Here is a 27621-nt window from a genome sequence, read left to right on the forward strand (position 1 = left end):
CGCCTCCACATGGATTGATGGGAATTTTTTATGTTTACTACAACTAGAACTAAGTGTCACTAATTAGTCCTAAGATTCTTGTCTAAAAACAAAAGCAAGTGGTATCAAATGCTATGAACAGATGGAAAAGTATTGTCGAGGCGAGAAAAAATATAAAGTGAAGTGAACAGAAAATTTTGGTCGAGGCAAAAAAAAATATGCAAAGGTAAACAAATAAAAGTTGTCAAGGGAAACAAAAATGTTGAGTTTAATATATTCTAAAAAAACCTCACACAATCAGACTTCTAACGAAGCACTTGGGTTGGATTTGCTATGGCGAGAATTTAATTTATGTCTAGGATGATTTAATATGATATGTCTATGCTACCCGACAGGATTTACTAGAGCATTCCTATAACTTTTGCTACGACAATACTACTCAGCATGAACTACAACCCTTGGTTTCTCAAACTATTGCTACGATAATACCCCTCAGCGTAAACTGTAGCTTTTAGCCTATCTTACTCAAGCATTTACCTTTTTTAGTCGAATGAAACCCTCTCTTTATCTCTAAGATAGATTAAACTCACCATCCCAGATTAGTTCCCTTGTTCACGTAGACTAACCTAACTATCTCAATATTAGGTATCAACTCCTAGACAAATGGCAATCTCACAAAAGTACTTATAGAGACTAGGAATGTTTTGTCGAGGCACCAGGCAATCTCTTAAAAGCTCTTACAGTGTCAAGGCAAAAGATTAAAACAGTGAACAAAACTACATTTAACATAAACAAACTTCATCATTCATTAACAATCGAATAACGTATCATCCAAACATCATCCAACACCAAATAAAGTAGTTTATGGTTTGGTAAATATCATCCAAAACTTAATTTTTAAGTACAACCCCTTAAATGATATGGAAATGAAGAACAAAAGAAAAAACTCCCAAAATAAAACTTTATCGTGACATTTAGACCACCACCATGACTGCTCCAGCGGCCAACCTCTCTCGAGGGCCTAGCTACCGCTCCAGTGAAGCTCAGCTATGGAGGGCACCAAGAACGGTTGAGTAGGGACGGTAGAAAAAGTGAATTACTGCAGTCGCTTACTCCAAGCCTCCTTTCATGGTATATTCTCCTCTTTCCTTTTATGAAAAGATATAATGGGATATTTATAGTGAGAATTTCTAAGTTTAGTGCATTTGGAAATTCCCTAAATACCCTTGATGTCATACCCATTTTGTAAATAGTATAGCATCTTGCAGTGGTCTCAAATTCCTTGATGAGGGCATGATTGCACGTGAGGTAGATTGGACAGCTGGTTAAGTGATGTCAGTAGTTTCGTCTTGTGTTGCGTCAGACTTGCAAGATAAAACTCGCATTGGTAAGAAAATTTGTTCCTCAAAGTCGTCTTCTTATATTCTGCTGACCTTAGAAAATTAATTTGTCTCGGCAAATGAATGCTTTCTTATTCATTGCCTGCATTATCACAACCAACAAACAACGTTTCTCTTAAGAAACATCAGATTAGTCAAATAAACTTTGCCTTGGAAAAACTTATCCACCACTTGCAAATATGTCCTAAATGCAGCTAAAATGCTAAACCAATGGCTTTTAGACACTCAATAACTTAAGAAAAAAAACACAAATCATAGTCTTTTACAGAGTTATCAGTTATGACAGTATATGAAAGAAAGGAATATATAATTGAAAAAAATGTTCTGAAATATGTTCGAATGAAAAGAATAAAAGTTATTTATGATATTTGATAATGACTTACATGATTTTTGACAAAATCATAAGATGGTGATTTTCAGGTTTTCAAAAGGGAAAAGGCTTGACTAGACCGGTTTAAAGTTTTAATGTTTTTATTTAAATTACAGTTTATTGCATATATTTTTGGAATTTATGTTTTAGATATACTTTTGGCTCACTAAGTTTTACTTAGTGCGTGATGATTTTCATGCGTAAGTTCGAATATAGTAGATGATGTACAGTGATGAGATTATCAGCATCTTATGGAAATCAAACCTACCGACAATATTAGTAAGACATCCTAACTTTGACTTATTAGTGGCATGTACATTATATTAATTGGGTTACTTTATCATATTTATATTAAAAAGGGTCTGAAATAGAAATTTAGAATTTTTTTTAATGTTTGGTTAATTTCGGTTATAATCGTATTTATAAATGAATATTTTGACTGGTTTTAAATGATTTTTAAATTAAGCAGTATTTAGGCATTGATATATATAATTATGAATAGTTCTAAGCTGTCTACTTATTGATTGAAATTGGAATTGTTTTCAGTGATTAAATTTATTTTACGATTTCATATGAATAAGATTAAAGTTTTTAAATTGAAACATAGAAAGTTTAAAAAAGAAACAAGATTTTAAGTCTTTATACTCAGTAAATATATGTCAAGTAGATGTCACATCTATGGCTCGTATATCGAGACATATATAGGCTACGGGTGTTACAGTGCTTCCCATGAACTAGGTAAGAAAATTTTGATTTTCATTTTTAAGCAATTTCCTTTTGATTTTGGATCGAGCTGTGAAGTAGAAAATTGTTTCATTCGAAAAATGCTATCATTTGGTACCATTATTGCATGCTAATTTTTCTTGAGTTCAAATATCCCAAGTTCTAGGGTTTATATTCATGTTAGGGTTTTAAGAATTAATGATGGATTTTGAGGTTATTGAGTTTGTCGATTCATTTTAAGCTTGTTTGATGATTAAAATCACTTATACATGTGTATATAAGTTTCGACCTAACCCTAAATTTTGGGGAAAGATTTCATTTGATGAAATTAAGTTAGGGGTTTAATTGTAGAGGTTTTTGAAATGTTGAATAGACTCGAATTAAATTAAATCAAGTGAAATCATGAAACCCTACACTCTAATATTTGGCCTAAGCTTTAAGAAGCGAGAAAAATTATGGTGAAATTATGGAAAATTATGTAAGGGTTTGAAATAAAGTAGGAATGATTGTGTGCTTGAAATCAAGATAAAAAATTATTAAAGCTAAGGAGAAGCTTTGGGATGAAATTGTGAATCTCTAAGGAAGGTTTACAATCTAAGGACACCAGGTGAGTGCAAATTTGATTTGTACTTTTGTTATCGAACGAACATTGACTTGCGATTAGCCATTAACGGAGTTATTATGGTAAGGAGTGACTCCCAATTGCTATGTGATTTATGGTTTATGTATACATGTGCATTTGGTGAGCTAATATAATTAGTGAATATGCTGAAAATGCAAATTGGTGAAATCTGGCTAGATTTGTGTTCTGAACATTAAGTTTATAAATCACCATAAATTCTAAAGATATGATTAGGGGATGAATTTTATACTGTTGGATTAGTTTGCCAGTCTAGTTTTATTTAGAACAAATGAAAATTGATTTCAAGGTGTATAAAAAAATATACGAATTTTAATCAATTATAGGTCAGGAAATAGGGCAGCAGATTCTACTCAAAACAGCTTTTGTAAGTCAACTTTGAAAATTCACTATAAATTGTACAAATGGAAATAGAAGGAGTGCGTTATATGGTTGAATTTGTATTTGTGGTCTAGTTTCCAATGGTATAAACGGAATAATTTTTAAGTTTGTATATTAATACAGAATAATATATATTTAAAGGTAGTGTAACTGCCAGAATATGAAATTGTGATAAAAATTGGGAACGAACCAAATTGAAAGCCAAGGATTAAGTTGAAGCTTAGTGAGGCTTATATTTATTTGTTTATAATTTCAAAGTGAGTGCAAGGCATGCATAATATTATACATAGATGTTTTATACATCATCGGGTAGGACTTGTGATAAGTCTACCTTATCTACGTTGGCATGATATTTATGTCATTTATCATATATTTGACATATTCTAAATATGTCAAGAGTTGAGTATAAAATGCATTGATCATTGGTTATTATATATGATGTTTATTATGCATATATATATATATATGATGTTATTTCAGGTATGAAATGCCCAATGTGAAAATATATTAATATAATTTGTTATGGATGGATTAAATAAATATAGACTATATGCCCAAGTATGTCATTGAGGGTCAGTGGTATTGATGGCATGCCATAGAGTCCAACAGCTTCAGGCTTCAGCACTATAGCGTGCAAGGACACTTAGTGCAGGTGGTGGGCATAACCTTATGTGTCATATCTGGATCAGCACTAGAGTGTAAACCTAGTGTAGGTGGTGGGAATGACCTTATGTGTCATATATGGATCAGTACTAGAGTGTAAACCTAGTGTAGGTGGTGGGAATGACCTTATGTGTCATATCTGGATCAGCACTAGAGCGTAAGCTTAGTGTAGTTTAGCACTACGGTGCATATATTTGACTCAAATATCAGGGTCTTTATATGTTTATATTTTGGGCTATGGTTTATTTGTTACTAAATGATAAATAGACGAATAAGCTTATGAGCTTATGGAATAAATGACAAGTATATTGGTAAGGAATTTTATATCCGGCTTATATCAGGTTGATATATGGTAACATGGTTGGAATGCAGGTAAAGTGATCATAATGCATTAATATTATTACTCATTTCATTTATGTGTTGTATTGCTCTGAATATTTCTATGATTTTCTCATTAAGTGTATATTTAGCGTGTGATGATTTTCACGCGTAGGGAAAAGAATGTGAGAGGAGTAAGGAGTTGAGTTTCACATCAATCACCAAAGAATATTTTCAGGTAACATTGATGACATCCTATGGTGTTCTAAATTTTCTACCTGGCATATATACGCGTGAGAAATGTCTGCAAATTATAAGTATGGGTAATATTAAATATTAAGTAATTAGATTTTAAATCATATGGTTTTATATAGTTTATTCATGATATGAACAATAATAGAATTGTCTAGTTGATGTCTGAAACCAGATTTTAAATTGAGATTGTAATATTATTATGTGAAAAATTATTTTACAGTAAAAGTTAAGAATTGTTAACTTTTGAAGGAAACAAAATTTTACCACTTTTTAAATATAAATTTCTCCTAATGTTTTATGATATTTCTGACTCTTGTTCAGGGTTAGATACGGAAAAGAGGTGTTAAGTATTTAGAATAGATATTAATTTATAATAGTTTGATAAAAAAAAACTAAATTTAATAAATGATCTTTTATTGCAATAGTCAAAAAGAATGACTACAGGTAATAATACTAGAGAAAGCCAGTGGCACCACCAAGGCCATGGTGCAGCAAATTATGAGCGATGCGATCCCTAGCTTGAGAAGAGGCCATGGATCTCAAGTTGTTCTCAGGGATCACCTCATCGTCAAAAACCTCGAATTTAAGCCCAGGCTCCATTTCCTCATTCCTCAGCTCGCATATATTATGTAGAACGCAGCAAGCTCCAAGAACAACCGGCAATTCTTGAAGCTTAACGTCGATCCTTTCAGTCTTGCAAACGCTTCCTTTCCCACTTTTTCAATCTCCCAAATCTTCTCATTGAATGCGTGTTGAGCCCAAGTGAGGTTCTGGTGAGTGTAGGGAACTAAAACCCAGTCCATTAATGGATACCCTTTACCTCCCACCACCCAAACGTCCTCCAACTGACCCATGGTGGCTCTTTGATGAAACACCGATTGCTCCAGGACTTGATCGTCGGTCATGGATCCTGGCCAGCCGATGCTAGCGTCGGTGAAAACGCCGTTTTGATCGACGACGCCTTGAAGGATGATCGAATACGATGTTTTTTGGTTCCTCTCCGTGTGTTTCTTGTTGAAATATAAGGCGACGCTGGTTTTTGGTGCCATGATTGGGATGTGGGTCGTGTACATTGAACCGCCGACGTTTGGGATCCCGGTGATGGACTTGAATTCGTCTTTGATTTGCTTCATTTTGTTTTCGTCGGGCCATTGGAGGTATTTAGGCATCAGTACTGTTTTATTGGCGGTGCAAACCTCTAGAACCAGCTTATGGCAAGTTGAAATCCCTAACCTGAATCGTTTCGATACCATCCTAAGCGGCTCACCGGTGGCCAACCTCCAGATACAAACTGTGACGCGTTGACGGACCGGGATCGCTTCACGGAGCATCGTGTTCTTCTTCATCACCGCCGGTTCCAAATCCTCGCAAATCAAATCGAACGTGGATTTACTCATCCGAAACACGCGTTTGAACTCCTCGTCGGGAAAATCCTGCTGATTGCACCTCTCCCACCAGTCTTTAGATCGGGATTTCACCCATAACCGCCGTTGATGTCCTGAACCGCCGCTCGATTCCGGCACACCCTCATTGTCTGAACCGACTGAAACCGTCGAAGAGATAGCGGTAACTGAACCGGATTGACGAAGAGCGTTTCTTTTTTCTCGAATTACTCGACTCTTCCATTTCAGAAGAATGATATTTACCAGCGATTTCTTCGGCTTTTTCTTTGCAATCGGCTTGGAAGAAAGGTTCAAACTCAGTCAGCCATTGATGTTGCTCTTGCTTCTCCCTCGTCGAGCAAAAAAAGCGAGGAAAGTAAATCTTTAAACCCATCGTTCTTCAAGTCGTCTCCATTGACTAAAGATTCATCAGTGTCTTTTCTACTCATTTTCTTACTGTTCCCATTGAACCCAATTTCCACATCCGAAAACAAAGAGAAATCCAAGGCTTCGTTGTGAGAGAGGAACGTGAAAGAAGGGGTTTCCATATAAACAAAGACTATGATGAGATATTTGATTGAATGGCTTGATTGACGAAATGTGAAAGCAAAGGTGAGTTGAAAATGGGTGGCAACGGCTTTTTTTGTATACGTATCAACGGCTCCACAAGGAAGCGCGTGGATGTGAACGCGGGAGCGTGGCACATTGATAGTGACTTTACTTTTCTTTTTCACGTGGATTTTCTTCGTTTTTTCTTGACGATTTCATATGGCTTAATTATAAATTAAGTGTCTAAACTATAACACTTTTCATGAATATGTACCTAAATTATTTCTTGAATCGTTTCAGTATCTAACGTTACAAATATTATTAATTTAAGTTTTTGGCCTTCAACGATATTAATTCCTCCGTTAAGTGATATGTGTCATAATATGGTAATTTTAAAACTTTTATTTAAAATTAAAAAAATAATATTATATTTAAAAAACATAAAAATTTTAAAATAACCCCAAAATTTTGAAAACTTTGATTTCAATCGTTAAACCCTTAAAAAACTATCAGTGATGAAGCTCCACTCGACCTTACCTCCCCTAGAGACCAAAACCCCTATGAAATTGTGACTAATCGATCGACGATAAATCAGTGTTTTATATCCCACAAACCCTATGATGAAAATCACAATCTGGCGTGATTTCGACGGCTAAACGATGACAACATATGACTAGGAGGATGGCAGGGAGTACGTCAATGGCTATGGTCATGGTCGAAAAGGGTTGTGGCAGTGAGTTAAGGTTAGGATTTAGGGATTTTAAGGATTTTGAGATTTTTTTTGTAATTTAAGAGAAATTAGGTCTTTATAAAAATAATAATATTTTTAAAAAATAAATTTCAAAATTATCAGATTGTGACATATGTCACTTGACGGAGGAAATTGATGTTGTTGACGGTCTGAGCACATAAAGTGATAACGTTTGTAACGTTAGACGCCGGAATGATTGAAAAAATAATAATTTAGGTACCTATTCGTGAAAAATACTATAGTTTATAGACTTATTTTATATTTAAGCCATTTCATAAGCAACTCGGAGAAACCTTAAATATGGTATGCTTCTTGTTTCTCCCGGCTTTTCTTTTCTTGTTACTTTTCTTTTTAAATATAGTTTACTGTTGAGTATCTAGACTTTTGTGAAACTAAACTAAATTTATATTAAATTTTGACGTTATTTATGTAAATATTATGGTAAAAATTATTTAAATAAAGTGTTCATAAATTATGTTTTAAATTTTATATTAATTTTAAGAAAATGGGTTGATTGTATAATGATTCAAAATCTAATCATGCTTGCAAGGCACATAAGAAGCAAGGACACGGATGAAAGATGACAAAATCATCATACAATCAACAAGCTTTTATGAAATCACCCAAAAATTCGAACAAAATCCTCGAATTAATGTAACAACTGCAATATGTGTTACGTTGTAAACAATGAAAAACTGAGAGTAGGCAGCTTTCAAGACCGAATAGTTTTCATCCGAGCCTAGAAAAGGCAGCTTCAATAAGCTTCTTGGGGTTCAATGGCCTATGCCAATACCAGTGTACTGGCAAGTAGGTCGGAAGAACAACTCCAGCAGTATAAGCTGCCTCCCATATATTCTCCAAATCAACTCTCCTGGTATAGAATTACTAACCTCTTTAATCATCACCGGCGCAAGTCTCTTCGATCTCAACTTCTTATGAACGCACAAGAAATTGATCTCGGCCATCTTAACAACTTCATCACGCACCCTAGTATGAAAGCATTCTTTAATAGAGCGGCATTGAAGATGACAAAACAGTGAAACCCCACTTTGGTCTTGGTGGAATGGAATCGTAAGAGTCCAGTGTGTTTTCTTGTTATCCAAACAAATTTCTTTTAATGCTCTGGTTTTTCCAAAATGAATGTTCGGCTCGTGGTGCGGTTCTGCGTCTAAGAAACGAAGCACACGAATTTAACCCCTCAAAAGAACAAATAAATAAACATCATTTAAGCTTTTCACAACGTTGGAACTGAAAAATAATATTTTTATATGAAAATGTTCATCAAAATTGTTGGACCTTAGTGAAGTCTTTCTTTACGCAAAACTCAAGACAGGCTCCGAAGAAAGCAATCCCCTTTATGTGACTGTAAAAAAGCTTCTATAGTGGAAGAGAACGTATTGACAGCCAAAGATCAGGCAAAATGGAAGCTATTCCCACTATTTATTAAAAAGAAGGTATGAACAAGGCGACATGACATGAATACAGTAAGCAATTTACAATGCCATAAAGTTTCAAAAGTCCCAGATGACTGAGAAAAGCATAATCATAAAAAAATGAAAATGAAAAAAAAAAACAGTGAGTTAAAACTGTTAAAAGAAAAATGTTCCACTCATTCTACCCTTCATCACAGGCTTTGGGCCGCCAGATCCAAATTCAGGAGATCCAAGTCACAGAATTCCTTGAAAACTCAAACGCCTACCAGCGATACACGCTCCATTTTCCGAGTTTAATAATGAATTCTCTCATCACTTTCGGATTGCAAGCCCTCCACACCCTTGAGGGCAGCTTCATAGTTCTTGGCATGAGAGGTATTTCTCCCATACGATGACCGCTTGGGGTCTACGTGGCTAGCATGAGCTGCACGAGAACGTTGGGGGTCAGCTTCGCTACCAGCAAAAGCTTCGCAACTGTCAGAAGCTGCAACGTGCCTTGAAGAGGATCCACCTTGCTGCCCCATAAACTTGAGGCAAGTAAAATTCAAATCAGCAGTAAAAGATAAGAATCAAATGCGATATACATTGGAACTATCAAACGTAAACAGGACTACTTCATAGGAGTACGTTTGTGTATGTGCGCATACATCCTCAATGAAAAGGAAGTAAGGCGATAACCGGAATTCTAGACTGTACTCAATACATGTGCATAATCATAAAATAAAAATACCATAGTGTCTTTAGTAACTGCAGAATCATTTCCAACCGGATTTTTCTGCTTTGAGTGACTTCCAGAATTCAAGGGTCCTGATGTTTTCCGCCTAAAGGAATTCATAGATGACAAACCAGTTGCCCACATGTTCTCCCCAGTTGCAAGCATTCATTTCGTTATTAAATATCTAAAAAAAAAAACTCTTTTAAGAAAAGGAAAGGGGTGTGCTTAAATGTCTGTGTGGGTGTTAGAAACAAACACTTGAGTTTAAAAAACAAATTCAAAATTTCAATAGTAATGCTGATAAAAAAGACTAAATTGTATGAAAGGAACACCAGTTACCTATTTGCCTGTCACAATTGGCAATGGCAGGGGGCAAGGGAGAACTTGGTCCAGCACTGGGGCCCTACCAGAAACAAGCATTATAAAAGATACATTCATACTATTAATGAAAAATAGGAGCAGAGCACCCTAGTAAGAACATACAATGGCTCGTGCCGGAGGAGTGGTCAGCAGTGATTGCTGATGCTTCAAAATGGTCCAATCAAAGACATAATCAAACTGGAAGCCTGTTTAGAGAAAGATCAAAAAGAATAATGAGAAGATGTGACTCAACTTTGAACTATGGAAATAATACAAGTTGACAGTAAGCATTGTTAAAAATGTGAATGTAGACCTTCACGAATAAAGAGGTCACGAAAGATTCTTTTGAGGTAATAAGTGTAGTCTGGCTTATCATCAAATCTTAATGACCGACAGTAATGGAAGTGTGATGCAAATTCTGTCAGATAACCTCGACACAAGGCCTGAAACAACACATCAGTATTCAGTCATAAATTTTTAAACATGGAATCAGAAGCTCCAAGCCACATGTACCTCTTTCTAATACGTCATTCCCTTTACGAAAACCTACTGCAATTGCAATATTCAAACACATCCTTACCTCAATTGAAGTAGAAACCTTCTTCTCACTAATTTTTTCGTACTTCTGTTTCTTTGTTCCCGCTTTCAGACCTTGCCAAGGAAGACTGTTAAAAGAGAAGAGGCACCAACACTGAAAACTAATGTAGAGATATAAAAAAAGAAAAGAAAGTAACATAGGTAGCAAGAATTCACCTTCCTCTTAGGAAGCACATAAGCACATATCCAAGAGATTCCAAATCATCCCTACGGCTTTGCTCTACATGGTATAGGACAGAGAATCAAAACTGAGAAGCTGAAAAGATTCATAGATCAAGAAAAGGACAACTAAATTTGACCACATACCGATGCCCAAGTGTGTGTTCATGCTTGCATATCTTGCAGTTCCAGTCAGATTCTTATTTTCCCTTAAATGGTCACGATCTATGTTGCACTGACAGAAACGATAATTTCTAAAATTAAAGGATACGATGATTGCAAGTGTACGGCATATAAAAAATTTTAAAAATTATAAATAGATATAAAAAATCATAAATAAAGTTAATATTTCATAGAAAATTAAAAAAATAAAATTCATAAATAAATCATAATATTAAATTATAAAATCTCAATACTCAAACAATAAATTAAGTCTAAAATAATATTAAACAACACAAATCAAACATTGTTAACATATTCCAAATTAGAATAAGTACTCCAATTTTTATTCTTTTTTAATACCTAAACTTTAATTTTTTTAAATCATGCATAACATTTAGTTTAAGTTTCAATTTGGTATCCCACCGTAAAAAAGTTATAGATCTATTGACGTGATATTTTTTATTTTTTTCTCAATGATGATGTAGCATTATTTTATAATGACAAGTCCATATTATCGTTAAGTATATAACGTTAGGAATGATTTTTAAAAAAAAAAGTTTAGATACCAAAATAATACAAAATAATAATTTAAGTACTAATTGGGTAGTTTACCCAAGTCTAATACTTGATTTTTATGTCGTTGCCCATTTTCAGCTTCCCCCAACTGATGGAAGCTCATCAATGCCTCCTCTTTATCTCCATCCTTTAACTTTCGTTTCAACTCAGTAATTCCATGGCGAATCATTTCTTCCTTCACTTATATATACTGATCGCTTTCCACTTCAAATAATACATCCCCTTTTGTTTCTATGGATCATAGAAACGAGTTTTCAGATTCCAACGAAATCAGCAGCACCTGCTATATTGTTGCCACCGAAATGCTTACTTCATCGGAACCGTTGAGTATTGCTGACAGGGGACACATGTGATAGTCACATGCCGTCCCCAAAACGTCCCTGAATGTGTTTAGCCGTACCCCGCCATGTGGCAAATCCTCGGTACGTACCCTAGCAGTCCCCGTGTCAGGGACGTATCGGGTACTGAAACGTGGGAAGGAATGCCGTCTCCATGCTTCATAGGTCACGATTGAGTAAAATATAAAAAATTGGCTTCAGTAATGAACCGGAAACTGTCAACAAATAAATCAGTAAAAGGAATATTAAAAAATAGAAATGTCAATGCAAGGCAAAGAAGTTCGATGCATCATCATTGCAACAAGAAGTAATACAACTAACCCCCTGACAGCTAGGATTACACTATTGGTGTTAGTACCAATCAATGCGAAGTGAAACAAAGGTTTTTAAACTGTATAACACAATATATTACATCATGCTAATTTCTCTCACCTGTAAGGAATGTGATGATGTGAACTGTTTCTATATTTCTTAGCCAGACCAAAGCCAATCATATAGACCTATGTGAGGGCGAAAGAAATGATACATTACATTCTCCTGCAACATATAAAATGAAGAAAGAAAAAGAACATACATAACATAATAATATTTTGAGCAGAATGCAGAACCTGATTTGCACGCCTTCCTAGGCCCATGATAAAATTGTCTGGCTTAATATCTCGATGTAGAAATGATTTTGAGTGAACAAATTCAACACGATTGATCTGAGAGAAAGAAAAATAGAATCAAGCAACAAGACAACAAAGGAAGAGGAACTGAAGCTAGCAATGTATGGAATTCTAAAAGGCTATCATTTGATCAGCAAGCATGAGAATTGACTTCAATGAGAGTTTCCTACTGCAAAAATTAAATAGATCTTCAAGACTAGGTCCAAGCAAATCCATAACCATAACATTATAATCTCCCTCTACTCCAAACCATCTTATATTTAGAATCCCGGCTGCCAAGAAAAAGGATAAGTGATATGAAATACAAAGAACGGCCAAAGGTTGAAACAAGAGCTATATTGTCTAAGAAGAAAAAAGAAACTGTAAGTATCATTACTTCCTCCCTGCAGGATTCTGTATAACTTCGATTCATATAACATTTGAGGATGCTTTGTCTTCACGTTCTCCTGATCATTAAAGAAAAAAGTCATCCACTTCCTTATGTAACATAAAGAATTTAATATGGAATAAAAGAACTACAACAAAAGAGAAAACTATTATTAAATTTAAAATAAGCAAGCTTTGTTTTATAGAATGCCAAAACATTTAACTAATAAAATCAAAACAATGATTCAAGCATAAAATAAAATTATTAATTATGTATTTATGTCAGCCTGATTGAAAGATAACTCTAAAAAGCTTATTAAGTATCACTGATTGATTAAAAGAATTCTAACGATGTGTTGGGAGAGTAATGAGAATAGCATATATACAATGGTAAATAGGTAATCAAAGTTGTAACGTAAGTAACCCCCTTTAACCATATTTATCTCAGGAGATAACCACCCAAAGCATCTTCTTCTTGTCTGCTATGATGCCAGCCAACAATTAGAAAATAAGAAATTTACATTTACGAACGAATTCAATCCTCCTTGGGGTAATATACGAAAATCCTACAAAGTTAAACTGTAACTAACAGTTTTCTTCTCTGTTTTCTCTCTTTTTTGTTAAAGGAGTAGCCCACAAACTATGATCATCGTTAATTTAATGTAAATCAAAAACTATAACAAAAATAACACCAAGTGAAGTGAAAAACCAAAAATGTAATCCAACATGTCAAGGGCTCCAAACATTTGCTTTGCTATATAATACTTTACCAGAATATTATAATTTTATCCATCATGGTACATTTTAACCTCAACTACATACTTCTACAGTTTATTGCTTCAATATAACCTATGACCATAGTGCATTTCTAAGTTATAAACGATCAAGTTAAAGCAAGAAATCTAATGAGCATTCACTCGGATTAAAACCTAGCCAGAATATCAACTACATTGCTGTTTTATAGAATGCTAATATGCAATAAACTGAACAAAAAAAAAAAGAAGTGAATTTGCAAAGGCTACTTACAAGCTTAATGGCAACCTCTTCATTTGTCAGAATATTCGTACCTGCAAATATAAAATACTCCTATATATCAACCTATATTCAAAATCATACCCAAAAACAGGGGTAGGGGATTATGCAACAAACCCAAATAGATCTCTCCAAAAGAGCCGCTACCGATCTTACGACCAAGTCGAAACTTATTACCGACACGAGGCTCCATCAATTCCAAGCCCTAACTAAAACTTGAAACCTTAATTCAGAAAACTTCCCCCAAAAAAAGGAGGAAAATATATGGAGACACTATACAGTAAACACCCAGTCAACCTCTCCTACAATTCAAACACAGAAAATTTTAATCACGTAAAAGAATTTCAAAAATTCAACAAAAGAAGAAGAAGAAGAATATAAAAGATCTAACTTTCCGTCTTTGTTTTAAGGCAAAAACAAATTACTATTATAATTAACAGAAAAACTAGGGTTAGGTAAACGAAATAAACAAAACGGGGGAAGATAGCTAAGAAATCATAATTCTGTTTTCGTGAGTCGATGGAAACAGATAATTAGAATCATTTTCCATCTCCGAAAGGGTGGTTTGATATCTGACATTGAATTTCGCTGGGCTCCGTGGAATGGATTTTAGTCATCGACGCGACAATAGAAATGTCTGATTCACATCACACTCTCCTCGCTAATTTTGGAGTTTTTTTTTACCTTTTACCTTTTTTTCTTTACAGTATCATTGATTGATCTATTGTTTAAATATTTAAAAAAAAATATTTTATTCTAATTTATTTTATCATGAAGTATACAAATAATTCGATTTTATACAGTACTATTTTGTTAAGTTCTTTACTTTATTAGAATTTATAAAATAATAATCTAATTATAAAATGTTACTATTTATATGTTTTAAATTCTTCTTCTTTTGTTATAAAATTGATAGTTGTCTGAGTTAAAAGTCAATCTGGTAATTAAATATGATAAAATCATATTTTAATGATGTTTGTCGCCACCATTGTTACTTTCAAGTACTAACTCGACAGCATAATGTTTCAAGTATTGATTTAAAGATAAAATATAAATAAAGAGTCGGTCCACAAAATGCTAGTCAAATGATTTTGGAATCATTTTTTATTGTATCATAATGAAGTTAATATTCAACTCAGACGATCCTCAATTTTTTAACAAAAAAAGATTAGATGAAAGATATGAATAGTCGGATGACCATTTTAAAACTTTTAATAGTCGATGACTTAACAAAGTATTATTTACAATCAGGAGATCATTTTGTAACTTTTAGTGTTTAGGGAACTCAACAAAGTAGAACTTTTTAGTCGAAAAACTATATATGTTTTTTATCCTTTATTTTATTTTATTTTATTTTTGCTTAATTCAAAATAATTATAAATTGTAATATATATTATAAAGACTCAACCATTTGATAATAAACACTCGAATATCCTATAATCTCAAGTGATTAAACTTAAAATTATTAAGAATAACAATAATTCATTTAACATTGATATATTAGTTTGTGCCCTTTATTCTTAAACTTAAATTTTTAACACTAAATTATCCTCAAAAGTTGTAATAGAAAAAACTAAGACAAAACATGGGCACTTTATCCGCATGGCAGCCCAAAAGGCAAACCAGACTTTAAAGTTATGCCTTTTCAGTTGAATTTGACGGCCCAAACGAACCAGCAAGTCTCCCGGTAGTCGGGCATTTTAACCACACTGAAGAAATGTCAAAAAGAGAGGGAAACAAACTCCACCAAGAAACCCTAAAACTTGGACAGTTCACAGAGCAGAGGGTCTCTCTATATCTCTGCTCTATTTCCCTTATTCTCTTTAGGAACCATCTGAATATAAAAAACCCACTTTTTAATACATAAAATAACATTTAAGCTCAACTAATTTGTTTTTCATTTCATCCTTCCCCCCTCTTTTTACTGATTTTGTAGTTTCAAACAAAGCCGTTCCCTCGCTTGATATGGCGAGATTTCTTGGAAATATTTCTCATCTGAGACGTTCTCTATTAGTTCCACAGGTTGGGATGCGTACCCTTTTGTTTATTCTTGCTTTATTTTTGTCATGTTGAAAGCATATGATCATCTTTCACTGTGGCTGTAAGATAAAGAATGGGACTTTGAATTTAAATCTTTTTGCAGGTATGTAGAGCAGAGGTATTAGGTTCATCTTCACAACTCTTTAACTTTTCTTCTAAAGGTATTGGTTCCATTTCAAGATTTTTATTATAATGCTGATACCCAAAATAATGTTGTTGGAATATGGTAATTATCTGCATGTGATTGTAGAAGAGTGCTTTTTTCATGGCATTTTTTTATCAAACTTTATTAATGTTTGGAAGCTGTGATATATTAGATTGAAAGAACTCAAATAGTGCTTCAAGTTAGGGTCTTTTTAGTAAAGGAAACATGTGCCATCTATATGATGTGTTCTCTTTAGTTATTTTGTTTGAGTTGGCTTAATTTTAGTTTGAAAGTAAATAAGGTAGTTACTTTATTGTCTGTGGATGTATCTTGACGCATGGCTGTTTGAAGCTAGGAAGAAGTCCAAGTCAGATGGAAGTGATTCCGGTGAGGAGAATATGTCCAAGAAAGATTTAGCCCTAAAACAAGCACTGGATCAGATTACTAGTTCTTTTGGAAAAGGATCTATCATGTGGCTTGGTCGTTCTGAGTCTACTAGGAATGTTCCAGTAGTTTCCACTGGCTCTTTTGCTTTGGACGTTGCACTTGGAATCGGTGGCCTTCCGAAGGTACTCTGCAATTCTTGCTTCTTCTTTACCTTCCTGCTACTAGGAAATAGCTACTCACGATGTTTAGTAGTTCCTTAGAAACCTCTTTATTGGGCTATTACAGGGCCGTGTCGTGGAGATATATGGACCAGAGGCTTCAGGGAAAACAACACTTGCACTACATGTAATTGCTGAAGCACAGAAACAAGGAGGTCACTTAATGTCGTTTAACATAGTATTGTCTCGTTTATGATTTGTTATGATGAGCTTATCATTTCATTATGACGTTCATTATTTTGTCGTGGCAGAAGAGAGTATCTTTGCATTTGTAACTTCATCCTGTCATGCTACTATAAAACAAATTTCTTATGTTTCATGTTTAGAACCAATGATAGGAAACTGATAGGCTAAACTTTCATGTTAATCCAATGAGAAGTATATGCTGCATATGACATTCTTAAATCTATTTATAGGGTGATCACATTTGGAGGGTGGAGAAGATTTTGTTGTGCTTATCTTCTATTGTCTGTTTTTTCTGTTATCTTCTTGCTGGAAGCTTATATTTTTTATAATATTGTAAAATGCAGGTTATTGTGTTTTCGTTGATGCTGAGCATGCTCTTGATCCAGCTCTAGCTGAGACAATTGGGGTAAAAACCGAGAATTTGCTTCTTTCGCAACCAGATTGTGGAGAACAGGCTCTCAGTCTTGTAGACACCCTTATACGGAGTGGTTCGGTTGATGTTGTTGTTGTTGACAGTGTAAGGTGTCTTTGGATTCATTTCTTTTCCATGGAGTGTTTCCTAGAAAACACTGCTTGTAGTTGGAAGAATGTGCCTGTGTTGTGTTTGTGAAATCTGCTTTATTCCCTTTGTCTGCTTTTTTCTTTTGACTGTTTAGGTAGATAGTGTATTTTATGATACTGATTTGAAGAAGGATATTTTTGAAATGATTGTTTGTGTACCGAATAAATTGGACATTCATTGGTGAAGGGTTGAAGTTCTGTGGTTTTCTCTATGTGATAATGTGACTTATTTTACTTATTTGGAAGGGAGTCCTGAAAATGGCTTTATTCCCACACTAGGTAGCTGCCCTGGTGCCTAAAGGCGAGCTTGATGGCGAGATGGGTGATGCTCATATGGCAATGCAAGCCAGACTGATGAGCCAGGCTCTTCGTAAATTGAGCCATTCTCTATCATTATCGCAAACCATATTGATTTTTATAAACCAGGTATAAGTTCTATATCCTGATTATAACACTCATGAGTTTTATAGAGCTTTAATTTGTTAATATGCACAATGCTCATCAACATTTAAACTCTTTTAACTTCGGTAAACTTTTTGCCCCAGTTTTAAGGCTTTTAGTAGGCTATTGAATTGATTCATTGTTTCCTTGCTGAACTGTTCCTCCTGATGGAGGTTTGGAGTTCTCTCAAGATTCTTGGTTCAGAATTTGGAACGAGGCATGAATTTTTTTGTTTATTATAGTACATTAACTATTTATAGTAATCAGGTACGGTCAAAACTTTCAACCTTTGGATTTGGTGGGCCAACTGAAGTTACCTGTGGTGGTAATGCCTTGAAGTTCTATGCTTCCGTGCGACTAAATATTCGGAGAACTGGGTTTGTCAAGAAAGGAGAAGAGGTATCAAGTTATATCCTTCCTTTCCTCTTAAGTTCGATAGTTGGATTCCGATGTAGTGATTTAAGAAAGTCTCTGATCATATAATTCACGTAAACTCTGATAATTTTGAAGGACTTAATTCTTTAATCAATTACGTTCACAAGAGACTTGTGTCGAGGATGGGAAATTAAAAAAAATATCCGAATCTACATAATTCTCTTCTTTACTGTTGAATGAATTTTACCATATTTTCCATGTATCATTGTGTTTGTTGATATTTCTGTGATATTTAGATTGTCGGAAGTCAAGTTGCTGTGAAGATTGTGAAGAACAAGCTTGCCCCTCCATTTAAGAATGCTGAATTCGAGCTCGAGTTTGGGAAGGGAATATCTCGGGAAGGGGAGATCATAGATCTGGCGACGAAACAAAAATTTGTTACGAAGGCCGTCGCATTCTACACTTATAATGACCGGAAATTCCATGGCAAAGAAGCTTTCAAAAAGTTTTTGGCTGAAAACGAAAGTGAGCGAGAAGAACTTGCGGCGAAACTTAGAGAAAAGCTACTTGAAGCCGAGAGCAAAAAGGAAAGACATGCTGATATTTCTGATGGGGATACATCAGAAGAAATAATTTCAAAGGATACTCTTGATGAAGAAGCCGTTACAGCCATAGAAGCTTAAGTAGTACCCATATGAATGGAAACTAAATGAAACGTCCCCTTGCTCATTGGACCGGCCGTTAGTTGATTGGACTTTCCGGTGGTCATGATGATGGAAGGATTTGATGGTTTTACGATTCACAGCTCAATAGTCGACCCATTATAAGCCATACTTGTATTTATACATGTATGGTATGGTATGGTATGGTATTTTGGGTTTCAAAGTTTCTTGGATGCAATGGATTGAAAAAATACATAACCTTCATCGAAATCTCTTATAGGTGTCATGTATCTACACAACATTCGACATGTTAACGAGTCAAAATATATGCTCTCTCTCTCTATATATATATATATATGTATGTATATATATATATTTGAGGTAAGAATTTTGTTTTTCGTAATTTAATTAAGAAAATTTATCTTTGATCAAGTATGAACACATTGAAAATTCAATAATCAACATATGGACTAATTTAATTAAGCTTTGGGTGGTTTTTGCATGTGAACACATTGAATATATATATATTTTTTAAACATATGAACACATTGAAACTTAAATAATCAACATATGAACTAATTTAATTAAGTTTTGGATCGTTTTTGCGTATGAACAAATTGAAAAAATAAATAATCAACATATTATTTCTTTAAGGTATACTAAATTATTCTTCAATAATAATAATAATAATAAATATATGGAAAATATGTAACTTAATTCTTTAAGCATTTGATTATTTGATACCATCCTTCTTTAAGCATAAAATTCTTCCATTCTTGTGAGGATTGGATAAGATCTGCACAAGCCAAATATTATACAGATACACTAGATTATGTTATACCTAATTTGAGTTTCTAGTCAATACTATATTAATTTAAATATTAATATATAAACTATATCGACATATATTTAAATAATTATAAGGTTTATTATATGCTAGAGTGATTAAATTTAATTACAATTATTCAAATTGTATTGTGTTTGAAGTGTAGTTACACTTATATTATATAATGCCGACCCTCCTATTCATTCCAAATTTAGGTAGATGACAATCTTCAATTAAGATCCGATTAGTTAATATATAAATGTAAACGTCCAATAACATCAATATGATTAGAGATTGTAAGTGGTTTACTTTCTAATAAGAATTTGATATGCAAAAGTTAAGGAATATTATTCATACTAAAAGGGACATTAGATCAACATAAATCCAACCCAACTAATTATTAATAAAGGGTGGTTGGTTATTTTAAGAATAAATAGGCCTCTAATAATAGGATTCTCTTATTAATTTACATGGGTGCATGGGACTTGCATGTTTTTTATGCTGTTTTTTCAGGGTATAGGATACAATATGTCACTGTATCATCATGTCCAATTGATTTATTTAGCCAACAAACTTTTAAATACTATAAAAAATCATTAAATTGATTTAATTATTACGAAATGATCTCTATATATTATAACATATTAATAAATTTTATAATAATTCGATAATTATTAATGATCATTTTATAACCGTTTGAGAAATTTATTGATCATTTTATAATATTTAATAGTTTATTGACTAAAAAATAACTTTAACATAATTCATTGACCTCTAATATATTTTACCTTTTTAACAATAGAAATTATTGTATTACAAAATGCATATGAAGGAGTTTGAGGTTTGTGAAAGGAAAAGAAAACAAAGTCTCTTTCATGTTGTTATTGGATTCTGAATTTAGTTTAGACCTTATGTGATTATTGAATATGGAAAGATATTTAAAAATAAAATAAAATTATATACTTAAACTCTCATTTTTCTCTCTAAAAAGGCCTTGAAAGAGCTACAAATTCTAGTATTAATTACAACAACAACAAAACCCAATTCCCATATGCAATGGGGTAAGGGGGAGGTAGGGTAGTAGGCTGCCCCCAACGCCAAGTTGAGAGTAGCTTCCGTGGAAGACCTCCGGCAGTCAGAAAATTAAAAATATAGATAAAATGCAATGCATGTATAAATAAATACATAAATACATAGTTGGACAGTATTCATATGCAGACATTAATATCATTAATATCATATGCGCGTTTGTACTTGGGCAGTAATCCCTGCAAATAAATCCATACGAAAAAAATCTCTGCATATAGACAGAAACGTAAGACCCGACTAAATTTAAAAGTGAAGAGAATGTTACACAGAAGTCAACGAAAGCAAGCCCAGTTCTAAGCCTTCATAAATACCAATAACAGAAACGTATAAAAAGTAGAAGTTACCCACACTACTCGACTACCCTAGTTTTAAGTCTCCATATTTTCCTATCAGAGGTCATGTCCTCGGTAAGGGCTAAATCCATCAAATCAGATCTCAAGCAGTCTTCCCACTTCCGCCTTGGTCGTCTTCGCCTTCTGGCACCGTCGACTGTAATCGACTCTACCCTCCTGACCGCATCCGACGGTAGTCGCCTAAAGACATGCCCAAACCACCGTAGTCTTCCCTCCCTCAATTTTTCGGAAACAGGCACCACCCCCAAGGACATCCTAATAGCAGAGTTTGTTGTCATATCCCACAGAGTCCTACCGCATGTCCATCGAAGCATTCTCATTTCTGCGGCCTCTATCCTCCTTACATGATCCTTCTTGGTTGCCCAACATTCTGATCCATACAGCAGTGTTAGTCTTATTACCATTCTATAAAATTTTCCCTTAAGTTTTAGAGGCACCTTCTTGTCACACAAAACTCCAGTAGCGGCCCTCCACTTTAGCCATCCCGCCTTTATACGGTGTGTAACGTCATCGTCTACACCCCCATCTTTATGTATCATAGACCCTAGGTACTTGAAACAATCCTTTGAGGAGAGAATGTGTCCTTCTATGCATACTTCTACATCTTCATCGTTTTGGTCCCCACTGAAGTTTGAACATAAATACTCTGTCTTTTCAATATTGATCCTTAGACCTTTTTCTTCCAAAGCAGTCTTCCAGGTAGCCAGTCTACTATTCAACTCATATTTTGTTTCAGCAACTAGGACAATGTCGTCAGTGAAAAGCATACACCATGGTACACCGTCAGGTGTCGCACATAGATGTCGTCCATAATCAAGGCGAAGATGTAAGGGCTAAGAGCTGACCCCTGGTAGAGTCTGATTTCCACTGGGAATGCCTCGGTGTCGCTAACTGTAGTCCTGACGTGTGTAGTAGATCTACAATACATATCACGAATCGCCCGGATATAAGCAGTTGGGATCCGTCTCGTTTCCAAAGTCTTCCAGATCGTATCTCGGGGAACGCTATCATAAGCCTTCTCAAGGTCAATGAATGCCATGTGAAGATCTCTAGACTTTTCCCTATATTTCTCCATATGTCGTCGAAGTAGATGAATCGCCTCCGTGGTAGACCTGCCTGGCATAAAGCCAAATTGGTTTTCCGAAACCCTAGTAATTTATCTCAACCTAACCTCTATCACCCTTTCCCATAGCTTCATGGTATGACTGAGTAGTTTAATACCTCTGTAGTTACCACAACGTTGGGGATCTCCTTTATTCTTATAGATTGGTATCAACGTGGACTCTCTCTACTCCTCTGGCATCTTGGCAGTCTCTAAAATAATATTAAAGATGTTGGTCAACCACTTAACTCCCTCTTCTCCTAGGGCCAACAATACAGTGATAGGAATTTGATCAGGACCGACAACTTTGTCCCTTCCCATCTTTCTAAGAGCCATTTTGACTTCCTCAAACCCAATCCTACTTGTAGGGCAGTCATTGGCCGTAGTATGATGGTCGGCTGACCCATCAACGGTACTATCTTTACAGGGAGAGGCACCGTCATTAAATAAGCCAAAGAAGTAACTACCCCAAACCATCTTAATATCATGATCTTTCGCTAAAAGAACACCATTGTTGTCCTTAACAAACCTAATGCTACCTAGATCCTTTTTCTTATTCTCCCTAGATTTTGCAAGCCTAAATATTCGTTTTGTCCATCCTTGGTGTCTAATCTCTTGTACATTTCCTCGTATGCCTTATCCTTTGCTTTAGCCACCGTTTTCTTGGCTTCCCGCTTTGCCTCCTTGTATCTTTGTTTAGCTCTCGACCTTTCTTCGTCGTCATTGCATTGTAGAAACTCCTTGAAGCAAGTTTGCTTTGTCTTCACCTTAGTTTGGACTTCGTCGTTCCACCACCACGATTCTTTATGTTCCTTGGCCTTCCCTGTCGACAACCCCAGGGTGTTTTTGCCCATCTCTCTGATGGAATTTGCCATATTTTTTCCATAACAAATCTGTATTATTTGAGTTTGTAGTTCCAAAACCTGTATTAGACAAAACCTTACTCCTAAAGTCATCAGTTGTCGCTCCATGTAACTTCTTCCAAATGATCCTAGGTTTACCCAGTTTAGCCCTCCTATGAGTGCTCTGCCCGTGCGGTATTCGAAACACCAAAACCAATAATTTATGTTGCGATGCGCATGCCTCTTCAGGGGACACCTTACAGTCAATGCAAGCCCATCGATCCCGATTTCGAACCAGGATGTAGTCGATTTGGGTACAATGTCCCCCGCTATGAAACGTAATCAAGTTCGCATCTCTCTTATTAAATAAGGAGTTAGTGACCACCAAATCGTGTGCAGTAGCAAATTCAAGCAACGTACGTCCCTCATCGTTCCTGTTACCATAACTGAAACCCCCATGAACACCGTCAAACCCGTCGGTTGCACTACCTATATGGCCATTGAAGTCTCCCCCTATGAAAACTCTTTGGTCCTCCAGAATGCTCTTAAGTACATCATCTAACTGATCCCAGAAGCAACGTTTCTCCCCCTCCCCCTAGGCCAACGTGTGGAGCGTACACTGAAAGGACATTCACTACTTCCTCTTCTATAATAACCTTAATCACCATGATCCTATCCCGGTATCTACAAACTTCAACTACATTTTCCTTGAGCCTAGAGGATACCAAGATACCCACCCCATTTCTAGCTTTATCTACGCCTGAATACCACAACTTGTACCCATTACACTCTCTGGCGCGAGCCCCTTTCCACCTAGTCTCCTGAAAACATGCAAAATCTATTTTCCTATTATTAAGTACGTCGGTCAGCTCTAGCAGCCTAGCATTTAATGTGCCTACATTCAACGAGCAAACTCTAAGTCTAGTCTCCTTGTCACCACTATATCGAGCCCTCCCCCTATACGCCCCATGGGCTCTAAAAGACGGGCATGACCTCAAGTAATCATCTATAGTCGAAGCTATGAGAAACTATGAAAAATAAAACCAAAGAAGACAGAAGATGCACCAGAAAAACGCTAGAGAATTGAGGGGTACTAAAAAGTCTAGTTGGTTACTAAGTACGATTTTAATTTATTGCTAGTAAGTTTATTAACAATTATAAGATAAATTGTGTAATTAGGTTAATAATAATAATAAGTAAGTTTATTAACAATTATAAGGTTCAAACAAAGATCGACTGGAATAAAATATACGGGGGAAACAATATTAAAAGTACCTGATTCGTGGGTGATTTGAGCTTAAAAGAGAGAGCAAGCGAGAGAGAGAGAGAGGTCTAAGAGTTTACTTTTCAAGTCTGGGTAATATCTTAAAAATCTAGAGACAGTTCTCAAGAGTAATGAACGAATCAAAAACAACTGGATCACCTAATTAACACATAAATATCACTGATCCATTCAAAATAGACCAAAATAAAAAGTCTTAAATCTCTACAAAACAAATTTAAACTACGAAGGCAAGCCGATCTAAAAGATTCACATACAACGGACAGATTTAGTAAGAGAAAGCGAGGAAAGAATATACTCAAACAAAAATAAAATAAAAGTAAAGAATAAACCCCCAAAAAGAGAGATCTTTTAGCTGGAAGCTGAAGAACACAAGTAGATCAACCACTTGTTTAGCAGTGACTGGAATATGGGTGTTAAAGGGGTCGATGGTTCTCGGTCGAGCACAGGGGAGATGGGGAGAGATCAGAAAAACTGTAAAATTGCACAATAATCCAGCAAACAAGTCGAGATTATAAACAAAGAAAACGCAAACGGAAGAACCTGTTGAAGCTGGTTGTGGATCCAAGAAAAGCTATTGCTTTCTGCAAATATATCAACTTTCCTAGAAAAAGTGTTTGGAGATAAAAGGAAGGGAAAAAAAAGAAGCAAACTTTAGACAGCGAAACAAAGCATGAACTAGAGAGGGAGGGAAAAAGTTAGAGAGGGGCAAAATTGATTAATAATTCTAGTATTAATTAGTTTTCTCCAAATTAAAATCCTTAAAAATACAAATATATTAATTATTATTAAAAATTCTTTGTCCCGGTGACAATAACATTCTTGGATCAAACTGATGTTTCCTTAGTTGAAAGATCTTCCATTTTGAGCCGAAATGATGAACCCATTCATCCTTGGTACTGTAATGAGGAAGATATTGCTTAACCACAATACCAGCTCTATTACAAAACTTCATTATTTCCATATTTTGATCTTCAAAAGCTTCCCAATCATTGAATCCACTTGAATGCAAAAAACCCACCGCGTAGAAAATTTCTTCACCTGGTGTAACAGCTGACATCCTATCATCCCATCTGCCATTAATCAACAGTATTCAAAATGTTACATTATATATATATATATATATATGATTAACGATAACCGAAGGCAAAATGTCGGTTCAAATTTGAGGTAGAACATACATAAAACATATAAACAGAAAAAGAAAACAGCACTTGCTTGTGTCTGTTCATGGGATAAACAAGGACAGGTCCTGTAGTAATGTTTCGTTCAAGGACAATGCCTCTGAAAACGCCGTTGTTGAAATCTGATATCTGGGATTTGGGTATAAAAAGATTCAACCATGGATGTGGAACTTCCCATAATCCTTGTGACTCAAGCTTCAGTTCCCCAGCTCGAACTCGATTCAAGAATTCTCCATAGCGAACATCTTTCTGAAACATGAATCCAGGCATGTAACTCAGGCCTTGCAAAATCTGTTTCATCACCTGCAATAGGGGGGGGAACACATACTGGCAGATCAACATCATGTAACATGCCCTCAAATTTTATCATTAATTTGGTTTTTTTTACCTTGTCGACTGTGTTTTTCGTTTGATCATCGTAATGCTTGACAACCTCGAGACAATACATGATTCGGTGCTTGGTTATCAATGAAATTATTTTGGGGTGATCCGAGTGTGGGAAAAACGAAGATCGCCAGTTATTCGGAGAGCCTTGATCCATAAGCAGTGAACCTTCTAAATAATCTAATGTGTTTTGATCTTTTCGTCCATTTCTCGAGATTAAAAGGACTTGATCTCTGGTAAATGAGGAGAAATCACTGTATAGCACTCGTACCCACTTAACCTGTGATGTGAGAACAAGAATGAAGAGATTAAATAATGAATTAGGAGTGATCAGGGGTCGGGTTAAGATGATAATCGTATCGTAAACAACATATACCCGTAAGGATGCCGGTTGGAGTGGAATTCGCGCTCTTGTTATGATTCCAAACTGGCCTAAACCACCGAGAACAGCATAAAAGAGCTCTGAATTCATCTTTGGCGAGCAAGTCATAAAATCAGCTTTTCCTGAATTTAAGATATACTATATATATAAACGAGCTCGTAAGTCTAACTGCATGCATGCAACATACAGCTTTTCATGAAATATTTGTGTACAATATGTTACTATTAATATTATAAACAGACTGGAAAACATTGAATATCTGGATGGATAATTATGATCATCGCCGTTTGAACTTTTGTCCAATGGCTTCCTAACTGTGTGGACCCTAGCTAGAAAACTGTTAACAGGTTGGCATGGAATAAATGGACCGCCATTTGAAAATTAAACGCATAAGTAATCAACCACTAGACACCAGCTAGCTAATTTGTCTGTTCAGGGTTTTCTTCAACAGAGAGAACCATGCAATGTTGTTGATAAAAATAAAAAATAAAAAATTAAATAAGATTTGGGTTTCGAAGAATAATATATACCTGTTATAACATCCATTTCAAGAACATTACTGATCTGAGGACCATAACGAAAGGTTTGTCCACTAATCCCAGCATTGGAGAGAGTTCCACCGACGGTTAAGTACAAATAATCGGTCCAAGAAACGGGGGCAAGTCCATGTTCCAATGTTTTATTCAGCACTTCGATCCAAAGCTGTTCGCCGCCGACATCAGCGTAAAGCCCGTCGGTCGAGACTCGGATTCCGGTTCCGTTCCGACATTTGTTCATCGATTTCATGTCGATCACGACTCCGTTATTCGCCATTGCCTGACCCCTGAGGGAATGACCGTGCCCTTTAGCTGCTATGCCGAAAGGAACTGAATTATAGTAGCTGAGTTTTATGAGCGCAGCAATTTCTTTTGGCGTTGAAGGCTGAAGAACCGCTAGGGGAATTGCTTTCGCAATGTGCCCGAAATCTCGAGAGGCTGCTTCAACAGCGGAAGGATCGACGGAGAGTTTGTCCGCGATGTCGAGGGCTTTGATGTCCTTGTGATGGACATCAAACGGCTTTGATGATATCTTGATGATGGACATCAAACGGGTTATAACGAATATAGCTGTGAAATATGCTGGAATTTGGAAACTCGTTACTATTTTTGTTTTCCGTTTTAGCGAACCAAAGATTGTGAAATTTAACGAAGAATAAGTGTAAGCAAAAGGGTTGAAGAAAGAAGGAGAGTAAGCTAGTTCTTAGCTCCTTTTCTGGTTTGAGTTGTTTATATAAACAGACAGACATACATATACATATGCATGTAGACACCATTTTTTGTCCGGATTTATTATTATTATTATTATT

The 27621-nt window shown here is 35.3% G+C and overlaps 3 protein-coding genes and 1 pseudogene across 5 annotated transcripts; 1 reads left to right on the plus strand and 3 right to left on the minus strand.

Annotated features, from left to right (window-relative positions):
- Positions 1-5182: 5182 nt before the first annotated feature.
- LOC120169339 lies at positions 5183-6697 on the minus strand (annotated as a pseudogene).
- Positions 6698-8840: 2143 nt separating this feature from the next.
- On the minus strand, positions 8841-20578 carry LOC120169304 (casein kinase 1-like protein 2). 2 transcript variants are annotated; one of them, XM_039177483.1, is made up of 14 exons: positions 20567-20578; positions 13935-14516; positions 13812-13852; positions 12590-12691; positions 12360-12455; positions 12184-12251; positions 10823-10884; positions 10673-10736; positions 10500-10584; positions 10233-10362; positions 10043-10125; positions 9904-9962; positions 9575-9719; positions 8841-9371 (listed from the first exon to the last, which is right to left on the minus strand). In XM_039177483.1, exons 4-14 carry the CDS (start codon positions 12644-12646, stop codon positions 9138-9140), a joined length of 1083 nt encoding a protein of 360 aa, XP_039033414.1. In that variant the 5' UTR covers positions 12647-12691; positions 13812-13852; positions 13935-14516; positions 20567-20578; the 3' UTR covers positions 8841-9137. The 2 variants fall into 2 exon arrangements, with proteins under 2 accessions (XP_039033414.1, XP_039033413.1); XM_039177482.1 differs by lacking the exons at positions 9575-9719; positions 13812-13852; positions 13935-14516; positions 20567-20578 and having other exon boundaries at positions 9221-9371; positions 9899-9962; positions 12590-12789.
- LOC120169303 (DNA repair protein recA homolog 3, mitochondrial-like) lies at positions 15509-19167 on the plus strand. Of its 2 annotated transcripts, XM_039177479.1 has the most exons (8): positions 15509-15839; positions 15961-16018; positions 16354-16571; positions 16675-16762; positions 17138-17310; positions 17634-17780; positions 18063-18194; positions 18467-19167. In XM_039177479.1, the coding sequence occupies exons 1-8, from the start codon at positions 15783-15785 to the stop codon at positions 18851-18853; spliced, it is 1260 nt and encodes a 419-aa protein (XP_039033410.1). In that variant the 5' UTR covers positions 15509-15782; the 3' UTR covers positions 18854-19167. The 2 variants fall into 2 exon arrangements, with proteins under 2 accessions (XP_039033410.1, XP_039033411.1); XM_039177480.1 differs by lacking the exon at positions 15509-15839 and having other exon boundaries at positions 15979-16018; positions 16358-16571.
- A 4502-nt stretch (positions 20579-25080) lies between the features above and the next one.
- Positions 25081-27588, minus strand: LOC120169340 (cytokinin dehydrogenase 3-like). The gene is made up of 6 exons (XM_039177504.1): positions 27564-27588; positions 26807-27508; positions 26271-26398; positions 25899-26174; positions 25545-25813; positions 25081-25399 (listed from the first exon to the last, which is right to left on the minus strand). Exons 1-6 carry the CDS (start codon positions 27586-27588, stop codon positions 25105-25107), a joined length of 1695 nt encoding a protein of 564 aa, XP_039033435.1. The 3' UTR covers positions 25081-25104.
- Between the last annotated feature and the right edge of the window lie 33 nt (positions 27589-27621).

This window comes from Hibiscus syriacus, unplaced genomic scaffold (assembly GCF_006381635.1).
Source record: "Hibiscus syriacus cultivar Baekdansim isolate YM2019G1 unplaced genomic scaffold, ASM638163v2 tig00111758_pilon, whole genome shotgun sequence".
Taxonomy (NCBI): domain Eukaryota; kingdom Viridiplantae; phylum Streptophyta; class Magnoliopsida; order Malvales; family Malvaceae; genus Hibiscus; species Hibiscus syriacus.

Excerpts from the sequence above, each read along its gene's own strand:
- LOC120169303 (XM_039177479.1), top strand. The coding sequence starts at position 15,783 with ATGGCGAGATTTCTTGGAAATATTTCTCATCTGAGACGTTCTCTATTA. Across the intron at positions 15,840-15,960 it reads GTTCTCTATTAGTTCCACAG|GTATGTAGAGCAGAGGTATT; the intron begins GTTGGGATGCGT and ends ATCTTTTTGCAG. Across the intron at positions 18,195-18,466 it reads TTGTCAAGAAAGGAGAAGAG|ATTGTCGGAAGTCAAGTTGC; the intron begins GTATCAAGTTAT and ends TGTGATATTTAG.
- LOC120169304 (XM_039177483.1), bottom strand. The coding sequence starts at position 12,646 with ATGTTATGGTTATGGATTTGCTTGGACCTAGTCTTGAAGATCTATTTA. Across the intron at positions 12,456-12,589 it reads AGATCTATTTAATTTTTGCA|ATCAATCGTGTTGAATTTGT; the intron begins GTAGGAAACTCT and ends TCTTTCTCTCAG. Across the intron at positions 10,885-12,183 it reads CATCATCACATTCCTTACAG|GGAAAATAAGAATCTGACTG; the intron begins GTGAGAGAAATT and ends TGACCATTTAAG.
- LOC120169340 (XM_039177504.1), bottom strand. The coding sequence starts at position 27,588 with ATGGTGTCTACATGCATATGTATAT. Across the intron at positions 26,399-26,806 it reads TGAAATGGATGTTATAACAG|GAAAAGCTGATTTTATGACT; the intron begins GTATATATTATT and ends TCTTAAATTCAG. Across the intron at positions 25,814-25,898 it reads CGAAAAACACAGTCGACAAG|GTGATGAAACAGATTTTGCA; the intron begins GTAAAAAAAACC and ends CCCCTATTGCAG.